The sequence below is a fragment of the Salminus brasiliensis genome, chromosome 9 (genome assembly GCF_030463535.1).
Source record: "Salminus brasiliensis chromosome 9, fSalBra1.hap2, whole genome shotgun sequence".
NCBI classification, from domain to species: domain Eukaryota; kingdom Metazoa; phylum Chordata; class Actinopteri; order Characiformes; family Bryconidae; genus Salminus; species Salminus brasiliensis.
This window is the reverse complement of record NC_132886.1, coordinates 3,809,109-3,823,183: the sequence shown is the minus strand read 5'-3', so window position 1 is coordinate 3,823,183 and position 14,075 is coordinate 3,809,109. Positions and strand designations below refer to the sequence as shown.

General features: G+C 45.4%; 1 protein-coding gene across 1 annotated transcript in view; it reads left to right on the top strand.

The window, feature by feature from the left end:
* Positions 1 to 14,075, top strand: part of ptprn2 (protein tyrosine phosphatase receptor type N2) — a 304,722-nt gene that overhangs the window by 72,454 nt on the left and 218,193 nt on the right. Inside the window, exons 4-8 of the mRNA XM_072687156.1 lie at positions 7,829 to 7,934; positions 8,625 to 8,763; positions 11,031 to 11,160; positions 12,299 to 12,559; positions 13,412 to 13,603. Of these exons, the coding sequence (XP_072543257.1) occupies positions 7,829 to 7,934; positions 8,625 to 8,763; positions 11,031 to 11,160; positions 12,299 to 12,559; positions 13,412 to 13,603 (828 nt within the window). The remainder of the gene's footprint in view (positions 1 to 7,828; positions 7,935 to 8,624; positions 8,764 to 11,030; positions 11,161 to 12,298; positions 12,560 to 13,411; positions 13,604 to 14,075) is intronic.

Genomic DNA, 14,075 nt, shown 5'->3' with positions numbered 1-14,075 from the left:
ACACTGGCACAGCTTGTCTAGTCCCTGTAGAGAAGTACTGTCAACAGAATAGGACTCTGTACAGGAGCAGATCAACACTGATGAACCTATTGGCACCATGCTGCCTAATGCCAGGTGTGGGCTAGTAGAGGGATGTAAAGCCCCCCAGCATTGAGGAGCTGTGGACCAGTGGAAGAACTGTGTTCTCTGGAATGATGGATGGCGGAGCTCCATCCAGTACTTTTGGGATGAGTTGGGAAGTTGAGGGTGATGAGGTGGGGTGGTTGATCATCATACAACAGCCTGACCTTACTGATGCTTCTTCTCTGGACAGTAGAGACAGTTACTCCAACAAAAGCAGGATCAACTCATTGATACCCTTGATTTCAGAAGAAACACTGAACAATAGGTGGTAGCAGGTGTGTAATTTGTATATTTAATAAATGTGACATGAACAGTTTTCCAAACTAAAGAATTGAAGACTTTATTTATTTATAACATAAATCATATTTTATAATATTAAACGTCCAGAAATCCTGACAGATTGACCATTCATGGTCATGATGTTCAGAAAACGTTGGTTATTGGTTTTACAAACCAATAATTGCTAGCTAGGTACACGCACTACTCAACTACACACCAAAAGTGTCAAAAGTACTGACATTCATTCCTCAGGTAGAAGTGAGTGGAGATACGAGGGTTTAAAAGACTTCTATAGAAGCTGAAGTATCAACTGAAGCTTTTTACTCCAGTAAAAGTGTAAAAGTACTGGTTTCAGAACGACTTCAAGTAGAAAAGTAAAAGTAATGGAAGAAAAACAAAGGCCAAAAGCTTAGACTATGCCACAGGGGTCTATAGTGCACTACCCCCCCCAAAACCCCATTTCTCTAAAAGTCATAATGAGGAGGATGATCTATTAAAATGTTGATGTTAAAAATGTTGGGCTGCACTAGGCTCCTGTTTCAGCTGCAGATCTGCCCATTGAAAATGAAGCATTTCAGTAATATCAGCTCTATTAAAGGAGCGTCTCTGTGCTCTACTGAGCATCAACATGAGCTTCATGGAGGAAAATATGAGGAGTCGTTGTCTAGAAGTTCTGTAAAGCTGCAGAAAGTCAGACTTCAGAGGCGTGTGATCAATAAGCTTTATTGGAGTGTAAATGTGGGGCTCAGTCGGGACGTTTCACTGCAGCTCTCTTGAGTCTCTGCCACGGACACAGTCTTCATACTAGACTACAGACGTCTGCTGTGAGCTCGCTGGAGAGGGACGGGACGTGTGCAGGTGTGATGGATCGCTTATAAACCAATAGGGAGTCAGAATGGTGGATGTTTATACTTCTCATCCAATCAGGATCAGACTCTCACTTTCCGGATGAAGAGATTTATCTGGAGAGGGTTTTTATTGATGAAATAGGAGGAACGAGGCTGTTTTTAAAATGTAAGGAGGAGAAAGTTCAGATAATTGGGTGAAAATGTAAGAAGTAGAAGTAAAAAGTCAGTAAGATAACGAAGTATTTGTAAACAGTTCATCTGGTTCTGGGAATTGGACAGAGACGTCTCTTTAGTACGCCCCACTCTCTCTGATGGACTTCCAGACTCTAGCAATCACTGGTGTTGGTTGACCAGAGGACAAAGCTCAGAACCTTAAAAGCAGGAAACTCTCCATTTGAAACCAAGTCACTAGAGACGCAGACGGTGGCTAATAAGGCTGTGAACGTTGAAAGGCCCAGACGTCTTGTGTTTGATTAATGCGTCATAGCTGGAACAGATTGGCTGGGTTTAGAACGCTGTCTGTTCTTGCCCAGTGCTGGTGTTAATTAATGGTGGTTCATTCTGTATGAGATGTATCGAGAGTGAAACACAGCCCTGAGGTGGGAGGAGAGGGAACGAAGGGAAGGTGTGTGAGTGGACTGAAGATTTATTTGTGTTCCAATAGCTCCGTCTGTTCTGATACAACCAGCTGATTAAAGGCCGAGTTTCCTCAGCTCCACACTGGCTCTGGCCATGAAGTACAAATGCTCAGAAGATGCTACCCGAAGTCTCTCTAGTCTCTCCAGTTTGATTTGAGCTTGTCCAGAAATGTGGGTGTAGCCCTCTCAGGATGAAGACTCTCTAAGAGCATGGTGGAGAACCACTGAGCAGAACGTAGACTCAAAAAGAGAAGTCCGTTTCCCTCAGGACTGGGCAAAACAATACCCGCAGTAACAGTAGGAGGTCTCAGAGGTTGTCGGCTTAGAATTATGAGGTTTAAGCTTAATACTGAGGATCAAAGATGATCAAAATTCTCTTATGTTGTATCGTTAACTTCCATGACATTCCAGAAAGGAAGCATTAAGAATGGAGGAACCCTCTAGGAGCATGAGGAAGAACCTCTGAGAGGAACCAAGACTCAAAAGGAGAAACTGTCCAAGAACATGCACTAAAATAAACCGGGACTCTAAAGCAGAACTTTTCTAAGAGCATGAAGAAGAACCTCTGAGAGGAACCAAGACTCAAAAGGAGAAACTTTCTAAGAATCTGACTTAGAACAAATTAGAAGAACCGGGACTTAATCAGACAAGCTTCCTAGGAGCATGCGGCAGAACCACTGTGAGAAATAGAGAAATTTAATGAATAACAAACAATAAGATGAACCAGTACTTCAAAGCAGAACCTAGTGGTTCTAAGAGCATACAGCAGAACCACTAGGAGTAGGAGAACCAATAGGAGAACCTGCCTAAGAGCATGAAGAAGAACCACTGGGAGAAGCTCCCTGAGATCATACATAAGAGTCAGTGAGTGGAACCAAGATGTAATAGGAGAACCTCCCTAAGAGAGTGAGGACGAGCCACTAAGAGGGACCAAGACTCAATCGGACAAACTTCCTAAGAGCATGAAGAAGAACCACTGAGAGGAGCCAAGACTTAAAAAGACAAACTTTTAAAGAACATACAGCAGAACCACTGAGATGAACCAGGACTCAAACAGAGAAACTCCCTAAGAGCCTGATGAAGAGCCACTGAGAGGAACCAAAACTTAATAGGAGAACCTCCCTACGAACATGAGGAAGACTCAATAAGAGGGACCAAGACTCAGACAAACCTTCTAAGAGCATGAAGAAGAATCACTGTGAGGAACAGAGATTCAATGAGAAGACTCCCTAAAATCAAGAATAAAAAACAATAAAAGGAACCAAGACTTAACAGGAGAACCTCCAAGAGCATGATGAAGAACAATTGGGAGGAACCAAAACTCAAAAGCAGAACCTTTCTAAAAGCATGAACGAGAGCCACTGAGGACTCAAAAACTTCCTTAGAGCATGTGGTAGAACCACTGGGAGAAACTCCCTAAGATCATAAATAAGAGACAGTGAGAGGAACCAAGACTCAAGAGGAGAACCTCCCTAAGACAGTGAGGACGAGCCACTAAGAGGAACCAAGACTCAATCAGACAAACTTCCTAAGAGCATGAAGAAGAACCACTGAGAGGAACCAAGACCCAGGAGTCAAAAGCAGAACCTTTTTAAGAGCATGTGGCAGAACCTCTGGGAGAAACTCTCTAAGATCATAAAAAGGGTCAAAAGCAGAACCTTTCTAAAAGCATGAAGAAGAACCACTAGGAAAAACTCCCTAAGATCATGAAAAAGAGCCACTGAGAGGCACCAAAACTCAAAAGCAGAACCTTTCTAAAAGCATGAACGAGAGCCACTGAGAGGAACCAAGACTCAATGGGACAAACTTCCTAGGAACATACAACAGAACCACTGTGAGGAACAACCTTTAGAGAACATACAGAAGATCCACTGAGATGAACCAGGACTCAAACAGAGAAACCTCCTAAGAGCGTGAGGACGAGCCACTGAGAGGAACCAAGACTCAAAAGGAGAACTTTTCCAAAAGCATGAACGAGAGCTACTGAGGGAAACCAGGACTCAAAAGCAGAACCTTTCTAAGAGCATGAAGAAGAACCACTAGGAGAAACTCCCTAAGATCATGAAAAAGAGTCACTGAGAGGAACCAAGACTCAATAGGAGAACCTACCTAAGAGCATGATGACGAATGACTGAGAGGAACCAAAACTCAAAAGCAGAACCTTTCTAAAAGCATGAACAAGAGCCATTGAGAGGAACCAAGACATAATCGGACTTACTTCATAAGAGCATGAATAAGAACCACTGAGATAAACCATGACTCCAAAGCAGAACCTTTCTAGGAGCATGAAGAAGAACCACTAGGAGAAACTCTCTAAGATCATGAAAAAGAGTCACTGAGAAGAACCAAGACTCAAAAGGAGAACCTCCTTAAGAGCATGACGACGAATTACTGAGAGGAACCAAAACTCAAAAGGAGAACCTCTCAAAGAGTGTGAGGACGAGCCACTAAGAGGAACCAAGACTCAATCAGACAAACTTCCTAAGAGCATGAAGAAGAACCACTGAGAGGAACCAAGACCCAGGAGTCAAAAGCAGAACCTTTTTAAGAGCATGTGGCAGAACCTCTGGGAGAAACTCTCTAAGATCATAAAAAGGGTCAAAAGCAGAACCTTTCTAAAAGCATGAAGAAGAACCACTAGGAAAAACTCCCTAAGATCATGAAAAAGAGCCACTGAGAGGCACCAAAACTCAAAAGCAGAACCTTTCTAAAAGCATGAACGAGAGCCACTGAGAGGAACCAAGACTCAATGGGACAAACTTCCTAGGAACATACAACAGAACCACTGTGAGGAACAACCTTTAGAGAACATACAGAAGATCCACTGAGATGAACCAGGACTCAAACAGAGAAACCTCCTAAGAGCGTGAGGACGAGCCACTGAGAGGAACCAAGACTCAAAAGGAGAACTTTTCCAAAAGCATGAACGAGAGCTACTGAGGGAAACCAGGACTCAAAAGCAGAACCTTTCTAAGAGCATGAAGAAGAACCACTAGGAGAAACTCCCTAAGATCATGAAAAAGAGTCACTGAGAGGAACCAAGACTCAATAGGAGAACCTACCTAAGAGCATGATGACGAATGACTGAGAGGAACCAAAACTCAAAAGCAGAACCTTTCTAAAAGCATGAACAAGAGCCATTGAGAGGAACCAAGACATAATCGGACTTACTTCATAAGAGCATGAATAAGAACCACTGAGATAAACCATGACTCCAAAGCAGAACCTTTCTAGGAGCATGAAGAAGAACCACTAGGAGAAACTCTCTAAGATCATGAAAAAGAGTCACTGAGAAGAACCAAGACTCAAAAGGAGAACCTCCTTAAGAGCATGACGACGAATTACTGAGAGGAACCAAAACTCAAAAGGAGAACCTCTCAAAGAGTGTGAGGAAGAGCCACTGAGAGGAACCAAGACTCAATCGGGCATTCAATAGTCCTAGGAACATGCAGCAGAACCACTGTGAGGAACAGAGATTCAGTGTGAGAACCTCCCTAAGATCAGGAATAAGAGCCAACAGGAGGAAGAAACCTTAGGTTGAGAGTGGGTCCCCCATCCACACAAACGGTCCCCCATCCACCTACAGTCCCCTACCGGCCCTGCACCAGGTGGAAAATACAAGCAAGAGGTTTCTGATAAAGTGGCCACGTGAGAGTGCAGATTCCACTCCCACACGTTTACTGCACATCTCATGCATCCAAATGTTCCTGCTATCACTGGTCCCACATTGTGAGTCTGCCGTCGTTCCAGAACCAAGGTCTCATATGTTCAAGTGCGTCCTCGTTTCGGCCTCTGCAGACGGGACGCTGATAAATGTGACACTGCATGCAAAGCCCTTCCCCAGGTTGCCATGTAAACGGATTAGCAGCAGTGGATGTGTCATGCTGATAGAGGGCTAATGAGGGCACATCTCCGCCGGCTTTAGGAGATGCTCTTGAGCGCTGTTGCTATGCATCCATCTCTCCTTAACACCACGCTCAATCAGCAGCCTCTGGCCTCTGAGAACCATCCGAACGGCGAGAACCATCTCAGACATGAGCAGCCAGCGTGAATGACGGCGTGGCTGGTGGGCGAAAAACTCTCGGGAGAATTCCTCCTGGATGGCAGGAGATGGAAAGGATGACCTACAGGGAAAAGGTCTTGAGCGTCTCTATTTTCTCCTCCTTTGTCTCCGAACTCTGCTGGAATTTTTGGACGCTTCGGAATTTTGCTGTCGATGGCAGCCCAAGATGGAGCCCAGCTGAGACGTAGTGAAAGGCCGCCTGCCTTGGACGTCTCTGGAATTAGTTTTGGCATTTCCGCAGCGCTCTGGAAGGCCCGGTCAGGCGGTTGTCTGCGCGGTAGTTCCCGCTGACCGACTGACTCATTACATGAGGACGAGGCATTGTGCAATACTGCCAAGAGGCAGGTGTGGGTTTGAGCGTGGTGGGACGTGAATGGAGGTGGATGGACAAATACACTTTAGCCACTGCCCTACAGACACTGACCACTAGTGCAAACCAGCCTTTGTAATTTTTAACATTAACTTCTCATACAGTAAATGGACAAAAGTATTGGGACGTTTACTCATACACATTGTTTCTTCCGAATTTCTTTCCGAATTTTTCTTTCCAATCAGCACTGAGCAGGATACTTAACCGCTCTACAGTCAGATCCGTCGCTTAGTTAGTGTTGCTAGCAACCGTAGGCTAGCACCACATAGGCATTGAGGACCGTGGGGCTGTTTTCATGCCCGCCTGATTAAAAATAAACCTGTTGGCTCATTTGCGATTAGGAGATTAGAGGAGAGGTCGTAAGCCAGTGGCTCTGGCATGGGCTAGGTGGGTTCCGGATAGTCATGGGCCGAGTTGGTTTGTGCATGTGTTGTTACCGGGACCCAGTTGGGCTTCCAAAATGAGCCCCATCTAGGCCCCATGTGCAGTATACAACCCAGATGGGGCCTCCTGCACTGCTCTTTTGAGGTCTGGTGTACATCCCTCCTTTTATTATACAATATACTAAATGGACGAAAGTATTGGGACACCTGCTGATTCATCGTTTCTTCTGATCAAGGAGAAGAAGGCTTCCTACTAGATTTTGGATCTGGAGCATTGCTGTAAGGATTTAAGGTGTATCCCCAAATTTTCAGTGATGACCGATCCATCCCCTTGCACCCTTTGTCCCAATCGAGGTGTTTTGTTTAGTCCCATTCAGCCACAGATATGTACAATCAGCCCAGCAGAGCTCCAGACCTGCTGCTGGTAAAACTTAGAGCTTAGAGGGCCGGCTCCATATTAATAATGCCTATGGGTTTGGAATGGGACGTCAGAAAAGCTCCTGTAGGTGTCCAAATACTTTTGTAGTGTATTTGCAATCTATGTAGTGTAGCTTTGCTCACTGCAGCCATAAGGTTCAAAAGCCTTTGTGCCTTTGGGTTTAGAATGGGGTGTCATAAAAGCTCCTGTAGGTGGAATGGGTAGACGTCCCATTACTTTTGTCCATGTAGTGAAGCTTTGGTGTTGTTTTCATTTTTTATTTGCACGGACATTGAACACAATGATTAAACAGTGATAATCCTGATTAAACTATTGAAAATAATATCAATAATAGATCAGTTCATCTTCTACTCACTTACCTCACAGAAACGGAGGTACCCAAACTTTTGCATGAGTCTCTGGTTGAAATTCGTCCACACAGATCTAGCTGGTGATCATTCAGGTATGTGCGAGCTGTGTGAGGAACGGAGTGAATAGGAATAGTTAGCATTGTGGCTGCAGATTCTTGAGGTAATAGTCTGTTGAAGGCCATCCCAAGGCCTTGTGGACAAAAAACCTTGCATACCTTCTGGACGTTCCACGTTGGAGCGCTGTCCGCTATTTCTCCTAACAAGATTCCTTTGCCTCGCTTACCAAGTCAGTGGTCTGTTGGTCCAACTTCATCTTCCTGTCTGTTTGATGGCAGGTTACACCTGGCAGGATGACACCACCCAGCAGGTCATCTCTAGAGAGCTGTTGGCGCTGCCCAAGATGCCTTTACGGCGCCTCGGCAACCACTTTCCGACTTTCAGGTGAGTTTGTCGCTGGATGATGAAGAGGCAGCCGATAGAATAGGATTCTCTGGAGCAGATAAACATTGTGAAGCTATCGGCACCATGCTGCCTAATGCCAGGCCAGGTGTGGGATAGAGGGGTATAAAGCCCCCCAGCATTGAGCTGTGGAGCAATACTTTTGGGATGAGTTGGGGAGCTGAGAATGAGGTGAGGTAGTAGACATCCCATCCAAGATCTTGCAATCAAATTCTCACAGCAATGCTTTTCCAAAATATAGTAGAAAGCCTTCCTCTCTGGACAGTAGAGACAGTTACTCCAACAAAAGCAGCATTAACTCTTTTTAATATCCTTGATTGCATGAGAAACAAGGAACAATGAGCAGGTGTCCCAATACTTTTGTCCATTGATTGGATGTAGATACATGCTCTGTTAGTGCTTCTTCTCAATTTATGAGTATTAATAGGGAGCCATTCTTTCTCGATTACTGCAGTAACAGCCTCTACACCTTCTAGGAAGGCTTTACTGAACACTAGATGTTGGAACATTGCTGCAACAGGGATTTGATTGCATTCCGCCGAGTGAGGTCAGGTTCTAATGATGGGGGATTAGTTCTCTCATCATAATAGGTATTGGATGGAGCTCTATCAGCTTTTGAGCTTACACTGTAGAGCAGATCACTGGGAGATCATGCCGGTGTGTTTCCAACAGGGCTCAGACTGCTGATGGTGGCAACAGGAAGCTAAAAGGAGATGAGGCCCACCTAGGCAGGACGTTGGAGAGCTACCTACAAGAACTTGGTTTTCTGCCTCCTGACGTCTCTTCGTCCAAGCAGAGCCTTCAAGGAAAGGTGAGGGGCAAGCAGCGGTGAAGCTTATCGCAAAGAAACTAGTTCCTAAGAAGGCAGGGGTTTCTAATAAAGTGGCCAGTGGGTGGAGGTACAAGGTAGATGTTTCTAATAAAGTGGCCAGTGGGTGGAAGTACAAGGTAGAGGTTTCTAATAAAGTGGCCAGTGGGTGGAAGCATAAGGTGGGTGTTTCTAATAAAGTAGCCAGTGGGTGGAAGTACAAGGTAGATGTTTCTAATAAAGTGGCCAGTGGGTGGAAGCATAAAGTGGGTGTTTCTAATAAAGTGGCCAGTGATTAAAAAGTAGAAAGTAGGGGTTTCTAATAAAGTGGCCAGTGAGTGGAAGCAAAAAGAAAGGGTCTATTTTTTTTCGAACACTGGTGTAAAAAGGCTTTAGCGCCCCCTCTGGCACAAACAGAAACTGTCCTGGATACATTGAAGTAGCATGAAATACCCATGGCTTTAAATAATAATAACAATAATAGTAATATGTAAATGATTCGTTATTTTGTAAATTTTCACAAGCCTAATAAAAGGAACAGTAAACAGAACATGCTCTGGTTCTCATGCTTTAAAGGCTGAAACCACAGCAGCTTCACAAAGGCTTCAGAACAGCTGTCTAAGAGCAGAAAGACTGAACGGGTTGAAAAGTTCACAGCACTAATGAACAACAGTACCCCATGGTGCTTTTGGAGGCAGTGTCTGCCTGTGTATGGACCAGTGTGTGTATGTGTTTGTGTATGTGTGTGTGTGTGTGTGTGTGCGTGCCCGTCCACCCTGCTGTTCCAATGTCTGAAAAAGCCTTGAGTTCTCCAGGACTGGGGAGAACCACTTTATATCAGCTATTGACTCACACACAGTCAGGGCACCGCACAGAGGCTGATGAAAGACCACTGCAGTGGAAAAGCTTTAGTGTGTGAAACATGATGTTCTTCATAGTCACCGCTTCAGCCGGAGTCTGGAGCAAGCTTCTACATGTTTATTCAGGGGTTCACGTGGCCAAGGCCTCCATATTTCCATAAATACACTTCTGCTCACTGGCCACTTTATTAGAAACCCTTACCTGGTGCTTCCAGCATCATCACAAGCACTACAGATGACATTCTAATAAAGTGACCATTGAGTGTAAACATGAGGTAGGGGTTTCTAATAAAGTGGCCAGTGAGTGGAAGTACACAACATGGGTTTCTAATAAAGTGGCCAGTGAGTAAAAGCACAAGGTGGGGGTTTCTAATAAAGTGGCCAGTGAGTGGAAGCGCAAGGTGGGGGTTTCTAATAAAGTGGCCAGTGAGTGGAAGTACACAACATGGGTTTCTAATAAAGTGGCCAGTGAGTAAAAGCACAAGGTGGGGGTTTCTAATAAAGTGGCCAGTGAGTAAAAACATGAGGTAGGTGTTTCTAATAAAGTGGCTATTGAGTGTAAACATGAGGTAGGAGTTTCTAATAAAGTGGCCAGTGAGTTGAAGCACGAGGCAGGGGTTTCTAATAAAGTGGCCAGTGAGTGGAAGCACAAGGTGGGGGTTTCTAATAAAGTGGCCAGTGAGTGGAAGCGCAAGGTGGGGGTTTCTAATAAAGTGGCCAGTGAGTGGAAGCACAAGGTGGGGGTTTCTAATAAAGTGGCCAGTGAGTGGAAGCACAAGGTGGGGGTTTCTAATAAAGTGGCCAGTGAGTGGAAGCACAAGGTGGGGGTTTCTAATAAACTGGCCAGTGAGTAAAAGCACAAGGTGGGGGTTTCTAATAAAGTGGCCAGGGAGTGAAAGCACAAGGTGGGGGTTTCTAATAAAGTGGCCAGTGAGTAAAAGCACACAGCATGTGTTTCTAATAAAGTGGCCAGTGAGTAAAAGCACAAGGTGGGGGTTTCTAATAAAGTGGCCAGTGAGTAAAAGCACAAGGTGGGGGTTTCTTATAAAGTGGACAGTGAGTAAAAGCACAAGGTGGGGGTTTCTAATAAAGTAGCCAGTGAGTAAAAGCACAAGGTGGGGGTTTCTAATAAAGTGGCCAGTGAGTAAAAGCACAAGGTGGGGGTTTCTTATAAAGTGGACAGTGAGTAAAAGCACAAGGTGGGGGTTTCTAATAAAGTGGCCAGTGAGTTGAAGCACGGGGCAGGGGTTTCTAATAAAGTGGCCAATGAGTTGAAGCACGGGGCAGGGGTTTCTAATAAAGTGGCCAATGAGTTGAAGCACGAGGCAGGGGTTTCTAATAAAGTGGCCAGTGAGTAAATGCTGTATATGGCTGTTTGAGGTGTGTTTGGTGTGTTTTCCTTGTCTCCAGTATGAGGGTAAAGCGATGGCAGGTCCTGTGGATTACTACATGCAGCCCAAAGAAAAGCCCCCCTCCCTCTCTCTCCTGCAGCCTCCACCAAACTCTAAGCAGGCTCCACCCGGCCCCGCCTCTCTGTCTGGTATGTCATTTGCTGTTAACACATGTAGTCTGGTGCTGTTCTCTGTTTGACTGACAGGCAAATCCACCAATCACAGCCTGCTTTTTTGGGGTGGCTTGTTAGGGAAGGAAGTTGTGCTCAATCCTGACGATGTGTCTCAAAGTGATGCAAAACACTGCTGTGTAAACATGGAGGCGCAGACAGCCAATCAGAATGCAGCTGACACAAGTAACACTTTGCCTTATTAGTAATAAATCAGCTGATCAGCTATTGATTGATTGAAGTCTTCAGTAGCTAGCTAGCTAATTAGCAGCTTACCAGTTACAACAGGGTATAGGATCCAGTCCAGTGATTATAAGTTAACTTACTGTAGTCTTGCAGGTTAGAGCTCCTCCTACCACAAGGGGGCGTCCTATTGGCGACTTTTCACCACAGGGGTTGTGGTTTTTGGGATTGTGATGGGATTTGAACTTATGATCTCTGGAGCTGTGATGTTGATGTCATGTCCAAGAAAGAGTGGACAGAATATTTGGGCTGATGTCTCTGATCAGACCAAATTCGAAGGCCTTTTCCCAACAACTGCTCTGTGTTTCTACAGTAATGGATGAACGTGGCCACAGGATGGCGCTGCAGCTGCTGTGTCGGAGAAAAATAAAAAGCTTAAAAGCGAAGTTTAAGCATAAGTCACATTAATAATCATCCGATTTTTTGCCACTTTCCCTTTATGTAGCGTCATTTCACAGCTCTAGGCCGGCCCTACGGTCTAACTGCTGCTTATTATTAAGGGTGAGGAGGTTATTAGTTCAAATCCCAGCAAAGTCTCAGCGCTACATTGCTGAAAGTCCCCCAGTCTGGAGATGTCATGTGATAGTGGATGCTCAAACCTGTAGATGGGAATAAACAGTAAACAGATTGAGGGGGCGGAGCCACAGAGTAAAGACTTTCAGCTGCAGCTCATTTACTGATGTTGTTTTTGAGGCTCAGCTGAATATGGATTGTTGATCAAACTGAGATCCAGATGTAAAAAATGTGAGGTAATAGAACTTTAGATGCTCTGTAATCAGATACTGTATCATTGCAACTGGCCTGAATTTACATATTTAACAGTTCAGATTTAAATAAAGTGATGTTTTGATGATGATTTGTTTGCATCATGCAGCCCTGCTGTCCAGACTGGACCCAGACCAGACAGGCCACCTCTCAGACCTGCAGAAAATCCTGTCTACAGGGTCCACAGCAGAGCTCACGGGTCCGACCCAGGGAAAGTTTCAGTACATCAGTCTTCAGCGCACACCTACTCCTAAAGAAGAAAAGCTTCCAGGAGCATCCAGACAGCCTCCCCGCCCCAGGATAGACAAACTGCTCCTCAGGCCTGGAGTTAACCGCCCTGCCTCTAAAGACTCCCTCAGCTCAGTGGATGGTGAGATCTCGTGTTTGGCTTTGATGGTAGTATCTGTCGACACTTGCAAGATCTAAACCTGTGCTAGTAAGGACTCAGTGGCGAATCAGTGCTCACTTGGGGGGAGTCATGTTCAAGTCAAGCTAGGACCTCCTCTAGTGCAACGTCAGTGAGTTAGAGCAGAGCTTACACCAGCTAACATGCGATTTTTCTAGAAATCCAAAAACTCCAACCTATAAGATCTGTAAGATCTATAAGACCCCTCTCACCAGAAGATCTACAGGTGCTTGTGTCCATCTTTCCACTATCACTGTAAGAGGACGAGCCTGAACACTGGGAAGAGGACAAGGATGTGGAGCTGATCAAGAAGCTCTTACTTAAAAATGCAAACAGACAAATCAACCTGCTGATGCTGCTGCTGCTCTCAGAACAATGGAATGACCACCTCAGAGTCCAGACCTCAACATCACTGAATGTGTTTGGGATGACGGAAAATGCTCTGACTTCTAAGACTGAACTTTGTAGGTGTGGAAAAATCTCGCTGAAAGCAAATCTCCCAAAGTGCATTCATTAGAAGGGGTGTCCACATACATTTGGACATATAGTGTGTGTATTAGTCATAGCTATCGTACTTCAGTCCATGTTTAAAGCTAACGGTGAGTCCTACAGTGTCAGAGACCTCATGATCAGGTCTGTTAGGGATTACCGAACAGCAGAGATTGTGATGATTTAGACCAGCAGCAGTTAGCACCATGCTAATCGTGGCGTAGAAGTTTCCATTAGCTTCATTAGCCTCGTAGCTCCACTGCAAAGCTGCATGCTACATGATGGGGTTCTTTATTTATTTGTCTTTTCATCGTCTCACTCTTCCAGAGAAGTTCATCCAGGGGGTGGTCAATCAGCTCGGGCAGCAGAGCGTGAACGTGGACACGTTGAGCCCAGGTGACCTGGACCAGCTCTCGGAGGTCATCGCCCAGGCCCTGCAGGTGGTGGACGGCGTTGAAGGAGTCAAAGGTCGTGAGGTCACAGATAATGAAGAGGAGGATAAGAAGAAGAGTGAGCAAGGTGAGGAGGAACAGGGAGATTTTCACTATGCTTTATTAATTTTGCATATTATTGCATAAGTATACCGAAATTAGTATAATGGACGGTAGGGATGCTGGACGCGTCCGGTAGCTGGGCCGTACTTACTCCACGTTGGCAATGGTGGACGCGCTAATACCACGGTAGGGATGCTGGACGAGCCCCGGTAGCCAGGCCATGCTGATGCCACGGTAGCGATGTTTGATTAGCCTGGTAGCCGGGCTATGCTAATGCCACAGTGGCAATGCAGGATGTCCCAAAGCAATGGCAGGGATGCTGGACGTGTCCGGTAGCCGGGCCGTACTTACTCCACGGTAGTGATGTTTGATGAGCCCGGAAGCCGGGCTGTGCTAATGCCACGGTGACAATGCTGGACATGCTAATGCGACGGTAGGGGCACTGGACATGCCCGGTAGCCAGGCCATGCTGATGCCACGGTAGCGATGTTTGATTA